This window comes from Tympanuchus pallidicinctus, unplaced genomic scaffold (assembly GCF_026119805.1).
Source record: "Tympanuchus pallidicinctus isolate F22 unplaced genomic scaffold, pur_lepc_1.0 scaffold32, whole genome shotgun sequence".
In the NCBI taxonomy this organism is placed as follows: domain Eukaryota; kingdom Metazoa; phylum Chordata; class Aves; order Galliformes; family Phasianidae; genus Tympanuchus; species Tympanuchus pallidicinctus.
Window position 1 is genome coordinate 3,414,989 of NW_026294750.1, and position 20,343 is coordinate 3,435,331.

At 48.3% G+C, this 20,343-nt stretch overlaps 2 protein-coding genes across 6 annotated transcripts; both read left to right on the plus strand.

The window, feature by feature from the left end:
• The first annotated feature begins 121 nt into the window (after positions 1–121).
• On the plus strand, positions 122–9,704 carry RBBP5 (RB binding protein 5, histone lysine methyltransferase complex subunit). 4 transcript variants are annotated; one of them, XM_052698528.1, is made up of 14 exons: positions 122–210; positions 332–357; positions 440–612; positions 1,044–1,184; positions 1,707–1,869; positions 2,290–2,399; positions 2,542–2,661; positions 3,293–3,446; positions 3,554–3,625; positions 4,160–4,277; positions 4,803–4,872; positions 5,106–5,335; positions 5,603–5,797; positions 7,841–9,704. In XM_052698528.1, the coding sequence occupies exons 1-14, from the start codon at positions 192–194 to the stop codon at positions 7,867–7,869; spliced, it is 1,620 nt and encodes a 539-aa protein (XP_052554488.1). In that variant the 5' UTR covers positions 122–191; the 3' UTR covers positions 7,870–9,704. The 4 variants fall into 4 exon arrangements, with proteins under 4 accessions (XP_052554488.1, XP_052554489.1, XP_052554490.1 ...); XM_052698529.1 differs by having other exon boundaries at positions 7,844–9,704; XM_052698530.1 differs by having other exon boundaries at positions 5,603–5,680.
• Positions 9,705–9,813: 109 nt separating this feature from the next.
• Positions 9,814–20,342, plus strand: TMEM81 (transmembrane protein 81). 2 transcript variants are annotated; one of them, XR_008210192.1, is made up of 5 exons: positions 9,814–11,749; positions 11,870–11,985; positions 13,102–13,235; positions 14,476–17,256; positions 20,220–20,342. XR_008210192.1 is itself a non-coding variant. In XM_052698532.1 (1 exon), the coding sequence occupies exon 1, from the start codon at positions 10,855–10,857 to the stop codon at positions 11,671–11,673; it is 819 nt and encodes a 272-aa protein (XP_052554492.1). In that variant the 5' UTR covers positions 9,814–10,854; the 3' UTR covers positions 11,674–11,787. The 2 variants fall into 2 exon arrangements, 1 of the variants encoding a protein (XP_052554492.1); XM_052698532.1 differs by lacking the exons at positions 11,870–11,985; positions 13,102–13,235; positions 14,476–17,256; positions 20,220–20,342 and having other exon boundaries at positions 9,814–11,787.
• Position 20,343: the final 1 nt, after the last annotated feature.

Genomic DNA, 20,343 nt, shown 5'->3' on the forward strand with positions numbered 1-20,343 from the left:
GAAAGCTCCGAGCCTCGCCGCTCAGTGCTGGGACGGGCGTGAGCCGCGTTTTAGCGGTCTGATCGCGGAGCCGGCGGTAGGAAAAGCGAAGGGTTTCGTCAGGCGGATGCCGAGGGCAGCCCGACGCGCGGAGAAGGCCCCCGGAGGGGTCCTCGGGTGACGGAGACGGACGGAGCGGGGCGGCGGCCGCGATGAACCTGGAGCTGCTCGGTGGGGCCGGGAGCGGGGCTGGGATGTGGGCGGTGTGGAACCGGGGCTGTGGGAGCCGGGTGGGACGGCCGGGCTTCGGGGGCGCGCCTCGCTCAAACGCTGCTTTTGCGTTCCGTTGCAGAATCCTTCGGCCAGAACTACCCCGAGGTAAGGGATCGCCCGCCCCGCGGGGCTGCCCCGGCCCGCAGCGGCCCTGCGCAGCGCCCTGACCGCCCTCCTTTCATCTCAGGAAGCCGATGGCACGTTGGACTGCATCAGCATGGCCCTGACCTGTACCTTCAACCGCTGGGGCACGCTGCTCGCCGTGGGCTGCAACGACGGTCGCATCGTCATCTGGGATTTCCTCACCAGGGGAATCGCCAAAATCATCAGCGCCCACATCCACCCCGTCTGCTCGCTCTGGTAAGGGAGCGCTTCGTATTTGCTGCCGCTTGGTGTCACACCGCTGGCTCGGGCTGCCAGGGGCTCAGCCTGGCCCTTCGGGGATGGGGCTCCCACACTCCTCAGAGTAGCAGTGCCTTCTGAGTAAAAGACTTCAGCCCAACATCTGACCTAAATCTCTACCCTTAGTTTAATACCATTCCCCTTTGTTTTGTCTGTTTCAGACCACGTAAAAAGATGGTCTGTTTCAAGATAATTTCCTTTAAAAGCGTTTGAAAACGTGAAACGCCCGTGAAATCTTCTGGTTACTAGAGTTCAGAAGTTGGTTTTCAAGCCAACGGATTCGCAGCCAAACCTTAATATGAGATCTGCTAATTTAACACACCAATTAGTGGATGCTTTTTATGTATCGAAGGAGTAGCTTTTACTTGAAGTGCCCCTTGTTTCTATAGCTGGAGTCGGGATGGCCACAAACTAGTGAGTGCCTCGACTGATAACATCGTGTCGCAGTGGGATGTGCTGTCTGGGGACTGCGACCAGAGATTCAGATTTCCTTCACCTATCCTGAAAATTCAGTATCACCCTCGAGACCAGTAAGTCCTGTGGAAAAAAAACCAATGCTCTCATTTGGGTAGAATTAATGATTATGAAAGTGTTTTGGCTGGAGCTTGAAGTGCTTTTCCTAAACCTGGTAGATCTTTTCAGGTTGTCTTCTTTATGCAGTGAGGGCCCTGACTTGGATTTGTTGTGGCTTTCTGGATGTCCTCTGTGAGTGGGGCCCTAATGTGGATTGCTTGTGGCTCTTTTTATTTTGAAAGGAAGGGAGGAAAGTAAACATGGGAGCAATCCTTAGAACTGGGTATAGAAATGCCTTGTTGAATTTACAAGTTACTTCACAGACATAAAGAAGCCTTCAGAAATAGAAAGGAAATGAAAGCAGACGCTGGCTTGATGCCATTTTGTAGCGTAAGAAAGAAAGGCCGGATGAAAGACTGAATAAAAGCTGGTGTTATTCTGCCTTTCTCAATGTAGACCGACTTTTTTTTCCTGCTGCTACGTGTGGAAGCTTCTTTCCCAGAGCAGAAACGGTGAACTCTTCCGCTTTTGCTTTGCAGAAACAGAGTTTTGGTTTGTCCCATGAAGTCTGCACCAGTGATGCTGACGCTGTCAGACTCCAAACACGTTGTGCTTCCTGTGGATGATGATTCTGATCTCAACGTCGTGGCCTCCTTTGACAGGCGAGGGGAATACATTTATACAGGCAATGCCAAAGGGAAGGTGAGACTGTGGCAAGAGCACTGGATGCTGTAGCTTAGCTCACTTTATCAAGATGTGTGATGTTTGTAGGTTGCTTTCTTTTATTATACAAATGAATGTCTCTTGAATAATTGATGTGTCCTTACGATCGTCCTGGTATTTCACCTTCCTTGGTATTTCACCTTCTAAGATCTGTAGCATGTAGATCTGAGCTCTTTGTGTTGCTCTTGTCTTTGACCATATTTGTTGGATCCTTTTCCAATGTTTATGTCGCAGAAGTGTCGCAGAAACTGTAGTAGAAACTTCAGTAGCAGAGTTCCAACTATTCCTGTGTAGATTGCTGAGGCTTCTGTTGTCAGGGTTAGTAGTTATGTGAGAGGTGCTGAAAGGGGAGCGAGTAACAACGAGATGCTGATTGCCTCCTGTTTCTTTAATCTTCAGATCTTGGTCCTAAAAACAGACACTCAGGACCTCGTTGCCTCCTTCAGAGTGACAACTGGAACGAGCAACACCACAGCTATTAAGTCAATCGAATTTGCTCGGAAGGGAAGGTGAGTTACTATGGATTACACCAGGTCTTAGGAAAAAAAACCCCAACAACTTCCCACAATTATTTCCCACAACATATTCTGATTTATTTTTTTTTTGCTCTCTTTTTAATGCAATGCATGTTCTGTGGCATTCTTCCCCCAGCTGCTTTCTAATCAACACAGCTGACCGGATCATCAGGGTGTATGATGGCCGTGAAATTTTAACCTGTGGGCGAGATGGGGAGCCTGAGCCAATGCAGAAGCTGCAGGATTTAGTGAACAGGTGAGAAGCAGCAGAATGGGTGGTCAGCCTGCAGTAGAAAGGTCCACTTGCCTTGAAAACGTTGAGGTTTGTGTGTTCTGTACCTGTGGGCGCCTGCGTGAAGGGCAGCTCAGCATCTTATTCAACAGACAAACGTTTGACATTTGAAGTGTGTGAGTCTCAGTTTGATTTGAAACGTAAATATCAATGTAATATTTGAAATGTAAGCCTCCTGGAGGGAGGTTGTGGTGAAGAGGGATTTGGCCTCTTCTCCCAGGCAGCGAGCAGGACATGGAGCAATGGCCACAAGTTGTATCAGAGGAGGTTCAGGTTGGACATAAGGAAGAACTTTTTGTCTCAGAGGGTGGTCAGGCACTGGAATGGCTGCCCAGGGAGGTGGTGGAGTCGCCGTCCCTGGCAGTGTTCAAGAGGCATCTGGATGAGGAGCTGCATGATATGGTTTAGTGCTTGTGGTGGCAATGGTGATGAGGAGACGGTTGGACTGGATGATCTTAGAGGTCGTTTCCAACCTTGTGATTCTATGATATTATTTGTGGATGGGAAGATGTAAGGTTGTGGTCTGAAGAACAGTCCCACGGTCCTCATCCTCAGCATTGAAGTCTTTTATGGTTTCTTTTCTCTTTGCTTGCAGGACACCTTGGAAGAAATGTTGTTTCTCTGGTGACGGTGAATACATAGTGGCAGGTTCGGCTCGTCAGCATGCTCTCTACATCTGGGAGAAGAGTATTGGAAACCTGGTTAAAATCCTCCATGGGACCCGAGGAGAGCTGCTCTTGGATGTAGCAGTAAGAATGCTGCCAGCTATCGTTAAGTTTCTCGTTTGGAAATCTAAGCTTTCTTCATTCTGTTTACCAGTTAAGCTCCTCCTCTTTTCTCTTTCATATAAACCCAGTGGCATCCTGTCCGACCAATCATAGCTTCAATTTCCAGTGGTGTCGTGTCAATATGGGCTCAGAATCAAGTGGTAAGTGTTCAACATTGCTTCTTTTAGAGCTTTCCCTGCTGGTCTCCATCCATTCCAGTCCCAGTAGCCTGAATTATTGTACGTGGAAATCTTTTATTACCCCCAACTCAGCAAACTCTCTGGCTTCACCTGCCTAACTTGAAAGATGTTTGCCATCGTGTTGAATGTGAGTAGGGTACTTACATTTTACCTGCTGAGCTTTGTGTCAAGTGCTAAATATGATCTTGGGGATGTTGGGTGGGGGAATGGTGTCATTCTGAATGTGTAGCTGAAACACTGGAAATTGGAGTGAGCCAAAACTGCTGTGACTGAACACAAACACATCCTTGGTTTTACATTGGCTTTCATTGAAGGAGTATTGTAATGTCAGATTTTCAGCAGGAGCTCGTTTGTGCAGTTGCTAATTTGCCACGTGGCTCTATAGCTGATTGAGGCTTGATTTCCACACAGAATAAGATTGCAATTGCAGGAATCCCCAATTTGGCAGCTATTCCTTCGCACTGAGGTAAATCTCATCTTGAATTTGTGACTTAGGAAAACTGGAGTGCCTTTGCACCTGATTTCAAAGAGCTGGATGAAAATGTAGAATATGAAGAGAGAGAATCAGAGTTTGACATTGAAGATGAAGATAAGAGTGAACCGGAACAGACAGGTGCTGTAAAGCTCTTTGTTGTGGAGTTGGCCTTTCAGGTGTTACCAAATAATCGTTAGTCCAAATATATGACCCTAATAAAGATGAAAACTGGCAGCTGTGGGGATGCAAGTGGTGAATTGGGATCAGTAGGGGCACAGTTTGGCCACTTGGTGGTGCTGAAAAACTGTGCAGGGGAAAAGGCTGCAGTTACTGCAGAGAGAATTGAGAGTTTTTCCTGCTAAGGCATAGAGCTCTCCTCGTTTTTTCAGGCTTATATTTACATCACTTTTGTGTTAAAATGTAGCACTGGTTTGTAGGAACGAAGCATTAAAACAACTTCTGTCCAAGAGCTCTCAGTGAGAACAGTGCAGCAGCTGGGATTAAAAACAAAAACCTGATAGCTGCAAGGGGAAATGCCTCACGTGTGTGGTGCTGCAGTTCTCATCCCCGCATGCTCAGACATTTAAGAGCAGTCCCATTCTTTCTGAACAATTTGCTTTTTTCCTTTCTTTCCTTAATTCTTCCTTTCTCCCTGCTTCTCAGGTGCTGATGCTGCAGAAGATGAAGAAGTGGATGTAACGAGTGTGGATCCCATCGCTGCCTTTTGTAGCAGGTGAAAGAATAACTTTAAACAAAGTGTGAATACAAAACACATCACTGACATTCCCCCCCAAAGCAGCTCCCTCTGTACTCTTAGGTTTTTTGAATCTCTGCTGTAGCAGGTAGAAAGAGTTACTTGTGTGAGAAACCACTGGCAGAGAAATAGGCTCAGGGTTTGTAAATGAAAAGAAACAAGATATTAAAGACTCCCAGTTTTACAAGAAATCATAACTGTTTATTTTACAGTGATGAAGAACTGGAGGACTCCAAGGCTCTGCTTTACTTACCCATTGCTCCTGAAGTAGAGGATCCAGAAGAAAACCCCTATGGGCCTCCACCTGATGCTGTTCAGAGTTCCTTAACTGATGAGGGGATGGGATCTGAGAAGAAGAGGCAGTCGTCCTCTGATGGACCTCAGGCACCAAAGAAGAAGCCCAAAACCACCAACATAGAGCTACAAGGAGTGCCTAATGACGGTGTGTAGAAGCTGCCATTGATTCAGCGCCAGTTCTGCATTTGAGATGGTTTTTTTTTTAGCTTTGCTCAGTCCAAAGACAAAAAGTCCAGAAGTTCACTCTTTCCTATGAAGTTAATAATTATAACAGTTACTAATGGCAAAGTTTGCTGGTGTTTTGCAGGCTAGAAATGAGGGCAGACATCCCAAAGCTGTAATTTTGCATTGCACACCTCATTTAAGCACCCTGAAGGATAACAGCCTGGTAACACCTTGTTTTTTCCTGCAGAAGTCCATCCGCTGCTGGGTGTGAAGGGAGATGGTAAATCCAAGAAGAAGCAAGCAGGCAGGCCTAAAGGATCAAAAGGTAAAGACAAAGATTCTCCATTTAAACCGAAACTCTACAAAGGGGACAGAGGTGCTTTACCTCTGGAAGGAGCAGCGAAGGGTAAAGTGCAGGCGGAGCTGGGACAGCCTTTGACAGGTAAGGACCCACTGTGAGCGTCGTTGCTTGCTTGGTGGCCTTGCACTTTATCTTCCCAAATGGCCCTTGCTCGCTGGATGCCACTGATGTCACTGCTGTCAAGGATAGGCAGATGTTTCTGTATTTGTTTGTCAAGTGGAAGGGCTTTTAGGATTTGTAACAAAAGCGATGTCTGCATGCGTTGTTGCATACGAGGAGCGCGTTGGGTTTCGGTAGGGATGGCACTGGTTGAAATGAAGCCTTCCTTACAGTCTGTTTGACAATTGGAGCCTGGGATGAAATTCAGGAGCTGAATTCTTTAATCCTGGCTGTGGAGCAGCCTGAGTGGAATTCCAAGAAGTGCAATTGCTGTAAAAGAAGACAGATTTTGTTGGATCATTTTGTGTTCTTTGCTTTATGACCACGCTTTGTTGGTTGCTTACCAGAACAGGACTGTTGCTGTCACCTTTGTTAGGGCCCAGACTTTGAATCTCAGGCAGGGACTGGCTCTCAGCTGGTGGCAGTGTTTCCCATCTGTCTCATTTACTACTCGAGCTTATTTGGGAAATGCTCATTCAAGTGTAGTAAAGGAAGTACATGTTTGGATTAAATGATGTGCATTCTGTGTGGGTTTTTTTTTCACTGTAAGAGAGAGCCTGTGGTCGATACAGAAACGGATTCAAAGATGTGATGTAACTGAGATCTCAAGTTTTGCATTTCTTTGAACAAAGCAGTGCTGTGGATTTTAGACTGCACAGAATTGTTGGTTTTTTTTTGTTTTTCCCTCCTCCTTCCCTCACTGCTGATCCTGTGTTACCCCCTGTGTTTTTGCTTATCACTTCCTATGCAGTTGTTACAGTCTGACTTGCTTTTATGAGACCACTGTAGAATTTAATTTGCTAATTGTGCTCAGCTTGAGATGTTCATAACCCCATCAGTGAGTTCAGCACTGGGTTTTTGGGCAGCGGGAAGACTGAATTGGGGTTGAGTTTAGACCCCAAATTCTCTGCTTTCTTTGCCCATTGGAGGTAGTAGAGCTTTTTCAAATGTATTTTTACATAAGGGTGTTCTGCCACCATGCTGGTATTCAGCTTGATTGAGCTAGAGGCAAATAACATTGCATGGATGGAGTCCTGTCTCAGTTATTGAGCTCCCTTACACAGTGCTGCTGATTTAAAAGGATCTACCAGATCCATGCAGCAGATCCCACCACTTAGTGCTGGAAATGTCTGTGTGAGTCACACAGTGAGTCACAGACTGCCCACAGGAGGAGCTGCCCCTTGGCTCCCAGCACTCAACAACAGTCTTCTAGTCCGTGAAATCCACGTCTCTCTTGTCTTCTCTTTATGACTTGCAATGTCTATTTTGAACAGCCAGTTCTCCCTGGGGGCCAACCCACGTGCAATGCAACGGCCTCCTGCCTGCACTGCTGGAGCTGGGCACACTCCTGTCTCTCTTGCATGAAGCTGTTAGCTCTGCTCCTTCCACATGCTGCTGCTTCCTGCAGGAGCCCATCACTCACTCACACAGCCTCTCCACAGGCATTTATTCTCTGGGAGCTGCAGGCTGATTTGCTGTTACAGTGGATGTTTGGGAGCTGCTTGGCTGGGGCCTGGCAGCCAATATCTTGTTGTCAAAGCAGCTGTGTCAAAATTGGCTTTCAGTAAAAACAAACTGGGAAGCTTGATCCGTTGTACAGCTTTTAGAGCAAAGCCATGCAGCAGTCTTGTTTGACTTCAATGTAGGAGGAACTTGTTCCTTTCTGTTATGCTTTTGCTTTGAGGTTTTGGGGTCGGTGCATCTTCCCAGCAGGTAAGTGTGCTTGTGGGGTAAAAGCTCAGAGACCATGAACTGCCTCATCTGTGCCTGTGGTCTCAGATACAGAGCTCTTAATTTGTGGTAGACGTTGGTTGTATCAGGTAGATGTGGTGCCTCGTTGGTTGTATCTCATTCTGGAAGGAACGTAGAGAATCGTATTCTCAAAGGCTTTCAGTTTATTTTCATTGATTTCAGAACCTGTCGGAGCCAGATGATTTATTTTTCACCTGTCTTTGATCTCTTTAGCAGGTGGTGCCATCTCAGAGCTGTTATGAAGACCCTCTTCTTTATCCTCCTCTGTTCTTTCCCGTGTTGGCACCATAACATGGAGAACAGATGCAGCAGTCAGAACGGACTGACTTTAATACAGCAGCCTGATTGTTCATGGATTCAGGGAGTGACTTTTATAAGAGATGAGTATTGAAGAGGAAACGGCCTTCGTTCTTCCTTAATTGCCTCTTGGTAGAGCAGTGTGAGATGCTGACTCTCAGGTCACACAGTTTGCAAAGAGACTGGCTGGACTGCCTTCATGTTGGCACGTGTGATGTTCTGCACTGAGCTGGTACCCGACCCTCTGCCACTCCAGAGCTCATCACCAATTGTCTTTTAAGTCATTTTTTTGTTCCTGGATTGAAGAATCCCCAAAGTGTGCGTTTTTATTCCTGATACCAATGACTGTGTATCCTCCAAACTTCCTTTTCTTTGCTGTTAATTCCCATTCCAGTGAGTTGTGGGCCTTTCTGTGCCAGCTGCGTTGCCTTGCAGCTTTGGTTAGCTCAGTGTGATGCCTTCTATGCTGACATGCTTAGTGAAACTGCTGCTGATTATGTGCCAGGTTTGATTTCATCTCAAGTGGCTAGAGACCTAACGTGAAGAATCAAGACACCCTCTGAAGTCTGCAAAGAATGAATTTTCATGTTGTTAATATTTTAGACACGAAGGATGACTCTGCTGATGGGAAGAGGAGCGTGTGGAGGTAGCTCTGTATAAAATACAGTCTAGACAGAAGTGTATAAACTGAGTGGTATGAAGAGCACTGTTGGCAGTGTCTTTCTCTCCTTGCAAGTGTGTTTATTCTGTTTTCCATTTAAGATGCCCCACCAGGAATGCTGTTCCCTCCTTAGCTGCTAAATGCTGATACTTAGAGAAGGAACAGCCAATATTTCTCCTAACTGGAACTGTATTTTTTTTCAGCTACTCTTCCAGGGCTTAAAGATGAAATGAATAATGGTGTGATTGTAAAAGACAAACATGTGGACCATGACTTCTTAAAAATGCTCTTTTTCTTTTTTTTTCCCCCCCATTTCTGAATCAAATATAGAAGGTGAACACTCACAGCTTATTCCAGCTGTGCTTTAACCTTTCACCTGCAATATTTTCCATGTGGGATTGGGGTGGAGACGCTTCTCTCTATCTGCTATCTGCATCCAGATCTTTCTGTACCAAACTAAGCTTCCATTCCCAATGCCCTTTGTTTTGTAGAGACTTCCTAGTTCCTACAGATTACCTTCAGGTTTTCCCCAGATGCAATTATTGAGGTTATCACCAAGTATTTAGATTTCCAAAGCATCCTGCAGACATTAAAAGCCGAGGAGTCACGAAAGGAGGTGTTAATTTGCAGTGGGAAGCACGCAGTGATGACATGATACATAAGCATGGCAAGAGAGGAGACGTGTTACATCAGAAGGATTTCACAGACTGGTATTTTCGTTTCCCGCTTTGGTGCTGTGATCAGCTTGATGCCATTTGTTCCCACGTGGGCAGCATCGGTTTCCTTTGTTCTTTCTGCTCGTAGGATGGCTTGCATCTCCTGTGGAAAACTGTTTTGTCAAACCTGCCCATACGTGGCTGAATGCAAAAGCTTCACAAGGTGCACAGGCTCTCCTGGTTGTGTTAAAGCGAATTGTTTGCCACAGACTCCAGCCTTCATTTCTGTTAAACCCTCTCTGTACAGTCTGTATGTCCTTGGTTTGTTGTCTTCTCTCTTTCTGTTTTATTTCCTGACGTCTGTAGTTTTGTACAATACTGGTCAGATCCTGGCTTGGTGGTAGCATATAGCACTGGTTTAGGTTTGTGCCTGTAAATAAAGAGGTATGTTTTATTTCCTAAAGTCGTGGCTAAGTCTTGGCTTTTCCAAACTTCGTGGTGGTTTCTGTTGCGATGCTGCCAAGGAATCCTGCCCTACAGCTCTGGTGCAAACGTGTGCCTTCACCACAGCTGGTGTGTGGCTGGTTTTATTGCTCTTCTTGGTTTTTCTGCAGTGTGGCATTTGGTTGGTGGTGTCTTTACTGAAATCCCCCACGGAAGGAAGACCTGAGTGCAGTGTAGGAACCCTGAGAAGTGCTGAAGGGAACTGAACACGAAGAGTGCTGGGTGCAGAGAGCGTCTCTGCAGGAGCTGACTGCGTTTGTGGATGTTCTCCATCTCAGAAGCCGTTTTGTTTTTGCTTTTAATAGATTAAGGGCTATTGGGAAGAGAAACTTGGATATTCATTAGCCAAGCCAGTGAAGAACGTGGCATTCTAAATCCTTTCTGCAATCCATCGTTCAGACAATCTGGTTATTGACCTGGTTTGACCATAGCTCTGTTACACCATCAGAAAGAAACAACTTGATCATGGAGAGCTTTTCTCATTGCTTTGTTCTTTCGGGATGCAGTGGGGTTGGTGCTGTTGAATCCCATCTGCATCTGTTTTCCAACCCATGCAGAACCACTGGGTGCCATCAACTCTTGGGCAATGATGGGTGCCAGTGACGCAGCCCTGCTCACCCCTGATCTCTGGATGTCAAAATCTTGTTCTCATCATCTTGGTTCTTTGGGGAGGACTTCAGATTTTAGGATAAGTGTCTATAGAGCAGAGCCATACAGCTGCTATGGGCGTCATGATTTCTTTGTGCTAAGCAACATTGTTTTAGAGGTTCCAGTAATTAAGATGTATTGTTTTATGGTTTGCTGGGAAGATTGAACTGGAACAGCAGCGTGGAAATTCATCTGAAATGGCATGGAAATGTCGAGGAGTAGAAAGGAGGACTTAATAAATAGTCAAGCAGATCCCAGTTGCTGGGATACAGTGGGTTTAAACGTTCTGCTGCCTGGGAACTGGAACTCCTCATGGGTTCTGACCCACACAGTGATGTTCTGCCCCTTCCCTGGCAGTGTCATGCTTCAAACCTGCCTCGCTGGGGGATGCTGGTGAGATTTCTGTTTGAAGATTGACCAGAAGTTGTTCTGACTGCTGAATTTACACGGTGCCACGTCCGATGGCCGCCACGAAGACCTTGGGGAGCGGCTGCATCCTTGGCGCGGTGCTGCCTTGGGTTTTCTGCCTCCGGTTGGGGGCAGCTTCCTTTCCTAAAGTGACCATCCCACCAGAGCTGCAGTCAGCAGAGGCTCGCGTTGCAGTGAACGCCACGTCGTGCAGCGTCACCTGCGGCCTGGGCCTCCAAGTGGAGGAAATGTGTGAGATCACAGCAGCAGGGGAGAGGAAGAACTGCACCACGCGCCGCTCGCACTGCACCACCACGTGGGGCTGCGGTTTGCTGCACCTCACCGTCCCCGTGGGCAAACCCCTGGTGCTCAGCTGCCTGACCTCAGACGTCATCGATTTGGGCGTCAGAGGGTACAGCTGCACGTGGAAACTCGCCCCGGGTCTCATCACCATGAATGATGTTTTGTTTGCACCTTTCAGAAACCCGGGTTTCGCCGTTGCCTTTTCCCCAACCAAGGAATCTGATGCTGGGACGTACCGCTGCGACGTGCGCGTGTTGAAGACGTTCAGGGTCATCAAGAGGATCTACTTTGGGCTCAGGGTGATCCGAAATGACTTGGTGGACCTGGACTTTGGCAAATCCTTGACTCGAGAGCAGAAGCTGGCAGTCAGGAACGAGGAAGGAATCGAAGCCAACAGCACCCTTGTAGACGTGGAGGAGAAGCTGTACTTTTGGCAAAGAAAATCCTTTCGTAGATCCTTGATAGGGTTTGGAACCGGGCTGGTAGGGGTCGTCATGGTGAGCCTGGCTCTCCGCTGCTTGCAGGAGAGGTTGAGAAGCAGAGCTGCAGAGAATCAGACTCAGTTCTAGTGCGATTTCTTGCCTCTGTCTCACTTATTGTCACAAGTAGATCAACATCAGTATTGGTGCACTGTTTCACAATGAGGTTTGTAGTTACTCTCTTGGTTGGGTTGGAGAGTTTGGGGTGTTTTTGTTTTGTTTTGCAGCTCGTAACTTGGGATCCTGTTTCTCCCTCATCCTCTTGAATTTCTTCTCCCTTGCCCAGGTTTTGTGACACAGATCCCTGAGGTCGGTAGCTGGAGCAAAAGAGGTGCAGAGAAGTGAAGATGCTGCAGCTGGGTCCCTGCTGGGTCTCTGTGGTCCTTCCCAGCAGACCCCAAGGTCTGTTTTGGGGATCTGGGAGTGCTGGGAGGAGCTGAGCCGCCGCTCCCTGCCTGTTGTGTTTGTTTGTCTCCCACTTCAGAAAGCTGAAGCATCATCAGCAGTAGTTGGAAGCTTCCACTCTTCCCTTTGTAGTTCAGAACAGGGAGCATTAGGCAGCACAAGCACATCTTCAATCTGAGCACTGCAGCTCAAGGAGCGTAACGGGGTGGTTTTAATCACGACTCAGAGCTGAGCTCACTCCTAAAATCTTTAAAGGAGGAGGAGAGGGAAGAGTTCAGCGGGCCTGTGGCTCGTTTTCCTGGTGACTAATAAGTACAAAGCGTGCAGCAGCACTGTAGGGAGCATTGTTTCCCCATTGGTAGCAGAATCCGCAGAGGGACTTATTAAGTGCCTTCTCTCTCTGGTTTCTGTCTTTATTTTACAGTAAACAACTCTATTTACTCGCTCTGTTTCCTTTTTTTTTCCCTGTGAACTGAAGTACAGGAATGCACCACGCATCCAATTCCGGGGAAAGTAATGATGGAGCTCTGCTATTTAGATCAAAGCATACTATTATATTTTTTCTTCAGACCAGAAAAATAATGCTTTAATGTAGAAAGAGCTGAATATACAAGCAGACACTTTATTTGCAGAACATCCTATTGAAAGAAAACAACATCAGACCAAAACGTAGCGAGCTGAATCTTCATGTCCAATTAAGTGGGTAATGGGTATATCTGAATAATGATCTGCAGGCCGTGGGGTTGTCTGTGTTTGAGTGAGGAGCTGAGCCTGTTAGCAGCCTTGGATTCTCTGTGGGTTGTTTGCTGGGTTCTGAGGGAAGAATTCTGTGCTCGCAGCCACGGGCAGAGGTTGGTGGAGGTGAAGGGGGCCGTCCTGCAGTGCTGGAAGTTTCCCCTGGGTGTGCATTTGTTGACTGGCTCTGTGCTTTGCACCTGTTCTTAACAACAGATTTCTCATCGACTGAAACACACGCAGGGCAGGCTGCCTCTGGGCAGGGCGAGGGGGGTCAGCTCGGCTTTCTGCCCACACTTTCTCCACCCCTGAGCAAAATGCAAGCAGGGGAGACTCAGGTCTTGGTTCTCTCTTGTCACCTCATCCTCTCACCCGCAGGGAACCTCCTCTTTCCAAGCAGCAGCACTGACACAGAGCAGTGCACACCCACATTTAGGACACCTCGAGGAGCCCACTGCGTGCCGGCTGCGTTCGTCCCACCCAGACCTCTCCTGTCTGTGGCTTTTTTGATGGTGAGTGCCCCGCATCCTGGGATATGCGTGAAGCAGGCTTTCAGAGCTCATTTTGCTTCTGAATGTGAAGAAATTGAGCTCTGTATGCTACAGATACACACCACAGGAGTGAGGAGGCTCCTTTCTGCATGGGGTGAGACCTCCTCGGGTCCTGTCTGGGGCTGGAGGACCCTCTGAATAGCAGGAGCAGGCAGATGCTTCCTCTGGAGCTGGTGGTTAAAACCCACAAAGAAGCAGTCCCATCTGGAGGAGTCCCCTCACACTTTGTAATGCAAATACAGAGCTTGTTTCCTGTGGGCAGCCGGGTTTTAGAAATGCAGAAAGATGACATGAAAGGTCCAGGAGCATCCATTTCCTCAGTGCTGATGAGGAGGTCAAAGTGGGAGCCAAAGGAGTCCTTCATCTTTTGATGGTCTGCTCCCTCTTCTTGCCAAGGGGAGGCAGTTGCCCAGAGCAGGGAAGCTGAATATGGTTCTTTTAATGTTTTAAGATGGAAGGCAGTGATGGACAGCGTGGCACCAGCACCAGGAAGGGCAGAACGGGGCCTTTGGCTGCTGTTTGAAATGATGCTTTCCCTGCATGCTTTGAGGCTGCCTTCTCTCCCGTGTAACTGTTCTGCACTGCAAAAAAAACGTGTCTTTTTGCTGTTATTTTGTGCCTCAGCTTCTTTCTCCTCCATTTCAGCAGTTGTTCCTCTGTCTCACCCAGAGGAGGGGGCTGCAGAGGGGCTGCCTGCACACCCCTCCTCACACTGAGGCTCTCTATGGCACAAACTTCTGCAGCCTGCTGCTGGGCCCAGGTATTAGGAAGCAATTAGAATTGCACATGCTAAAGCCAAACAGATTGTGTGAAGGAGGAAGTCAATTTGCTAATGGCATTAGCACTTGGATAGAAGGAGGCAATAACAGAATAGTGAGGCACAGGCAGCTGTTTAAATTGCTGTTAGCTACTGAAGCTTATCTAAATTGAATAACTAGATTGCCTTAACTGCTGGAATTTGAATGGTAGCTAAGAGGAAAACAGCCCCCATATGCTGCTTTTACACCCAGCCTGGCTCTGCCATCCTCTGCACGCTGATCTGTGTTAATTCTTTTGCTCAGTCCCACAGTCTGCTGGGGTGCATTGAGCAGTGCAGCTCACAGGCTGTTGCCTTCTTCTTCTCCCTTTCCCAGCACTCTGCCTTCCCTCACTGCTGCTCTCCCCCCCTTTGGCTCATTTGTTACTATCTTGTTTGCTGCAGGCATCCCTTAAACCTCAAGCAGGATGGAGGGAGTGCCTGGAAATGTGGCAATTTTCTTCAATAACCATTGGTTTTGTAGAACAGCTTTCTTAGCCCAGGATTGCAGAGGGTTTTACAACATAACAGTGGATGTGGTTCGGTGGGAGCAACAACTGGGCTTGCAAATGCAGCAGCAATGCAGTGCTCAGCACTGGGGCTCAGCTCAGATACCTGCATACCTCCAGGAGAGGCTTTTAGCAGGTAAGGTGTGACATGCATTGCTTGTGGCTATGAAATGCATGCGAGTGCACAGTTACCACCTGCATAATGCATCCCCCTCCTTCCCCACACAAGGAAGGATGCTTTGAAGAAATCCAGTTTGCTCTCCCCTTTCTTTTTGCTTCCTTCCTCCCAGCACAGCTGCATGAGAGCCGTAGATATTCTGCTTGTTCCCTCCCCTGCCATTTCTCCCAGCTTTTTTTGGCAGTGACACCCTGCAGACATTTGTTCACTTGTTGCCTGTCTCTTGTGATAGCAGCGTGGAGCTTTGGAGCGTGTGAACAAAGCGGTGTCTTTTGCTGAAGCACGCTGAACACTGATGGGTTTTTGGGTTCGTGTATTATCTCAGGTGAAATAGAGAAAAACAAACCCACTGTTGCAACGCTAATCCTAAGCAGGGGCGTGTTGGTTAACTCTGCATTAGAAGACGTTGAGTCAGGCGTGCTTAGTCTGATTCCAAGGTTTGAATGGGCTTCACCATGGCCACCAATTTCCCCTTGGTGTCTGTTTGCCGTTAACGATGGCACTTGAGAAAGCAGAAACGCACTGGGGGCGATCCATCTCTGTTGCTGGCTGCTCCCTGCTGCATGCTTTAATTATGCTTCCCCCCACCTTACAAAGCCCCTCTGCTGCTGCAGTCCCTGAGCTCATTAAGGGGCTGTGGGGAGGAGCGGGCTCACCTGCGGCCCTGCACAGTGTGGGGCAGAGGGGCCACAGCTTGACATGGGCTGAACACAGCTGAGCTGGGCTCTGGGACCTCATCCTGCCCCTAAGCCACACTAAGGGCTCAGTGTGTTGTTTGGCTGCCAGATAAACTCATCCCTCCACCCGTGGGCAGTGGGGGCTCCTTGGAAAAGGAGTCCATCCCTCCCCCTCCATCCTTACCCCTCCATTCCTCCCCACACACTGCACCATCCAAACTCATTGGAGCTGGAAGCTTACAGGCCAGCTTCAAGAGCAGCTGGGGTTTTCCCAGCACTTTCCCAAACGTGACCCTTTTTGCTTCCATCCCAAAGCACGTTCTTTTTGTGAGCTGATGTGGAGTTCAGCTTGGTGGGAACAGAAGTGCTTAAGCACAACTGAACGTGAGCGAGTGCAGCAGGAAGGTCTGGGTGATGTTTCCTGTGGCCACTGCTGCTCAGCCCCCATCTCACTGCCCACTCTGACTCCAGCACAACCTCAGAGCTGTGCCACACACCGCTGCTCCATGCCTTGGAGTCCATCCTGCAGGTAGAGGGAAGCAAACAGGTTTTATTCAAGGCCAGAAGGAAGGAGGGAGATGGATTAATCCAACAGAGCGCAGAGCAGGTGATTTCATGCCGTGCTTCCTGCCACGGTGGAAATTATTTTCTGTAATGGAAGTGAACCTTCACGAGCCTGCTGGCTCGTGGCTGGTCTCAGGGATATCCTTCCTGGAAGAACTCCAGTCAGGGTTTAAATGCTGCGATGGATGATGAAGGTTTTTTGGCAAGCTATCCTAAAAATCAATTACCCTTTTTGCTAATGAGCCACGTGAAATTTCTTACTTGAGTTTTCTAGCATTACTTGCTTGCCATCAGAACACCAGCCAGGAAAAGCACATTAAATTAACAGATCTAAGCAGAACCCCAACAGACACCTGCAATTCCTCGCCCTGAGGGCAGCCCCTCCTCTTCCCATCAGATATCGCTGTCTGTGGGGTAGAACCAGAGCTTACTGTGTCCTAATTAACTTCTGCTGAGTTCTGCTGGGTGTTCTGTCTGTGGGTGCCATTGGCAGTGCAGGGCTGGGGGGATGCTGAGTGCTCCCAGTGCTTGTTGCCCTTCCAGAAGCATTCCAGGCTCCAGCAGTTGTCTGAAGTCTCTAAAGATCTTTATTTAAGAACTGCGTGCTTCTGTAGCCAATAAATAACCATAATTACAGTAAATACAGTATGCTTACACTGCTCCCCATTTGTTTTCCTTAAAAAAATAGTTAACAAGCAAGTTGTTGAGAAGAAAGCTGCCTGGGTGCAGTGAGGCTGGATGAAAATATTCCCAGCTGATGGTTGGTGTGGTGGGGAACAGCTCTGCAGGTTTGGAGCAGGCAGGATTCAGGACTCCAGGCTTTATGGATGGGATGCCATCCCGTTCTTTACCCCGTTATGAATGGGATTCGTTACTCAGCTCCTTCCTTGGGTGAAGGATGGGAACGTCTCCCATCTGGGATCAGTGTTGAATCATTCCTGCTGTAACTGAGCCCTTCCTCATCCAAACCCACCTGGCTGAGTGCTGAGTTTGGTCCAGACCTCCTAAAATCAGAAACATAACTTTCCATCTGTAACTTCAGTACGACCAGGTAGGCTATTGCATGTTAGATGTGAATATATCAGAGCTGTTCACCTGGGAGACCCAAAGCTTTTCACCCTCGTTGCTTATCCCTTCCAGCATCCTCGTGGCATTGGTGGCACTGCTAAGAAGTAAGAAGGACCCTGTGAAATTGGATGACTTCCCTCGCTGAGCCATAACAGCATTGGAACAAAACCCGGGCGCTTAACTCGTCCCTGTAAGTCAATTCCTAAAGTAAATGCTCACAGCAATTACACGTGAGGGATTGTTAATGAGACAGGAAATTGATTTGCAGCTTAATGCAACAGTGCAAATCCAGTGACCTCGTGTTAAGATGCTGAAATCTTCTGTGTTCTCCCCCAGCTCACAACACCCTTTAGGCCCCGTGCTGCACTTCAGAAGCTCTGAGTGCTCTCACAGGAGGTTTCTCCCACATCTTTCCCTCCTGCTGAGGGCTTTGGTTGGGCTTTACGTGTGGGTTTATTTTATAGCTTGGATAGAATTTAATTGGGTACTGCCTCGGGTGCGCCTTGCTAAAGGAATAGGTGTGTGTGCACATCACTGTGCATCCCAAAGCCCCCTGAGAAATTCAAGGGGAAAATGGGCTGCCCCCAACAAGGCAGCCCTTGCTGTAACACAGCCAGTGCCTCTGGGAGCCCTATGCTCTGCCTTCGGCCTCTGTGGGTGCTGCAGGTGGGGAATCCTCACTGCTCGCCCTGCTCTGCACCCAGCCTGCATCCCTGCGTGTGCTGCAACGCCTTTCAGTGTGCCCCTGTCTTTGCCCCAAGTCACCCCCAGTGCCTGGTGGGCACAGGGCTTCATGGTGATGGTGCTTTGGGGAGCACTGGTGCCACATGAGCAGTGCTGGGTGACAGCACAGGGCTGGGGGCAATGGGGTCCCAGCCTTGCTGAAAGCTGCTCTGCTCTGAATCAGCCCCAGCAGTGTGAGTGCACAGATGGTGCAGACTGCCTGGAACATGCAAAGGCACCACTTGCCTCACTTCCCACAAGGGGAAACTGCTGGGGTCTGTGTCACATCTGGGGTTAGAGCAGTGGCTATGGCCATCTCTTGGTCACACTTCTTTGCTTCTGTGTGTAGTCCTTAAAACGTTGCAAAAAAGGAGCAGCGTTTTGGTTAAAATGCATCCTGATGAAGCTGTGTGTGATTTATCTTTTCAAAAATGAGGCATAACTTGAATTCAAATAGCGAACATTTAGCTATCAAGGGGACCTACTTGTCACTTAAGGGCTTTAGGAAATACTGTCCCATGAATTTTACATGGCAGAGTATATTCAGGCCGTTTGCAATGCAGAGCAGTGCCAGCCAGAACATTTGAAATCCAACCATGAAGTTTTTCACTGATATAAACTGTGCCTGTGATCTACTTCAACCCATAAATACATGGAGAATGTACAAACCTTCCCAGGGATTGCTGCAGGTGGCAGCTATTTAGCACCCAGTGGCACTACCGCATTTAAGTGCTTTTTTCACTGTGCTGGAAATCACCATCCTGTGAAGTTAAATCAAGTGTTCACAGCCACTGTTGTTGCTGGACACATCTGGAAGCATCTGCTGAGGCTGTTTGAGTCGGGGACAGGCTGGTGCAGAGCCTCAGCCCCTGAGTGTGGCAGTGGGGCTTTGCTTTGCTTTGCTCTGCTCGCTTGTGACAGTTCATCCAGCATGCAGGCGGTCTAACCAAGCACAGTCGGTTGCTCTGCAGCTGTGCACGCACCTCTTGGAGGCACAGAGCTCTGCCTGTGCTGAGCAGCTGCTCCAGCTCTGCTGGTTGGGTTCTCATGTAACATCTGTGCCCAATGCTGGGATGGACATCGGGTCAGAGCCAAGCCTGCACCCCACTGCTCTGCTTTTCCCCCCATGTTGCTCAGTGGGTGTCTTCAGGAGGAGAGTTTCAGTTCCATCCCACGTTGCAGAGCACAGCAGGACCCAACCTGGGCTCCTCCAGCTGCTGCACCTCAGTCCGATGGTCCCTTTTGGGCACTTCATGTCATCCTTCTCCCATTTGCTCCTCTCCCAAAACTCTGCAGAGCCGCATCAGAGGTTCATCAGTGCTTCCAAGCTCAGTAGGTGCAGCCACTTTTTTGCCTCCTCCACTCTGCATCGATCAGACTGCCTGTGACCAAGCCCTGATCTTCCTTGTTTTGACCTAACACTGAATTCCTCATTCACCTCTCATCCTTCCATGGGAGAAAGGCCCAAGGCCCAGCGAGGTGGATGGAGATATGGAGATGGTGACAAAAACACTGATGTAACAAGAGAAAACATTCTGCCAAAGGAAAAAAAAAAATAAAAAAGAACAACAAAAAAAGGGGTTCCAAACCTGAATAGAAATATTTAAAAGTCTTCAAGAACTTATCTGGTATAAAAATAGGAATTTATGTTTAGACGTTGTTGTCCTCCTGAAGGAACTGCTGGGATCTGCTGCAGGGATGGAGGGTTAATCCACGGAGAGCTGCAGAGCGAGGGGGGGTCCCTCCATCACTGCCTGCCACGCACCAGTGGGATCTGCATTGCTTTTTAGTTTTTAGTTTTTATTCAAGGGAAACCGAAGAGCCCTTTCTTTTTTTTTGCTTTCGCTGCCCTTTAAATGTTATTAGCTTTGTGATGTTTGTTTTCCCCTGCCTGTTCCCTCAAGCATTTCTCCTGCTCCCTAAGCACCGTGGGACCCGTTACCTTCTTGCTTCCAGATGCGACCAACTGGTAATGGGAAGCTGTGGATGTGCAGCAGGCCTCACTCCTCCGGGAGGGCAGGGATTTATGCATGTAATCTCTTTAATGCTCACTAAAGCCAAGGACATGTTAGTTTTAAAATGATTAGTTGGGGTAAGGAATTGGCATCTAGCATAGGAGCTGTGTGCCAGTCCTTTCCCATTGCACCAGCCAGGAAGGTGAATCATTCCATTGCTTTACTGGGAGATGCAGAATTTTTAATAGGTGGCAGCTCTTCCCAACCATTTCAATCAGTGGGGCGGCTGGACATCCCCACGTTGGGGTGTCAGCCCTATGTACATTGGCCAGGCACACCGAGGATCCATCATATGTCCCCAAATCTGGGACTGGGGATGAATGCCCCGTTCCAGATCCTCCTTGTTGCCTCAGCTTTGTGAAGTCTGCAGGTCTTGGTTAATTTGCGCCGCGTTCCTTTCTCTTCCTTCTTTCAGGTCCTCTCCGCCTTGAAATGAAGCATCTCCAAGCCTTCTGCATCAGGAGGATCTCTCTCCAAACGGGTGGATTTTCTCTTACCCCTCCCCAGACAACAAAGAAGCAAACAACAGAACAAGAACA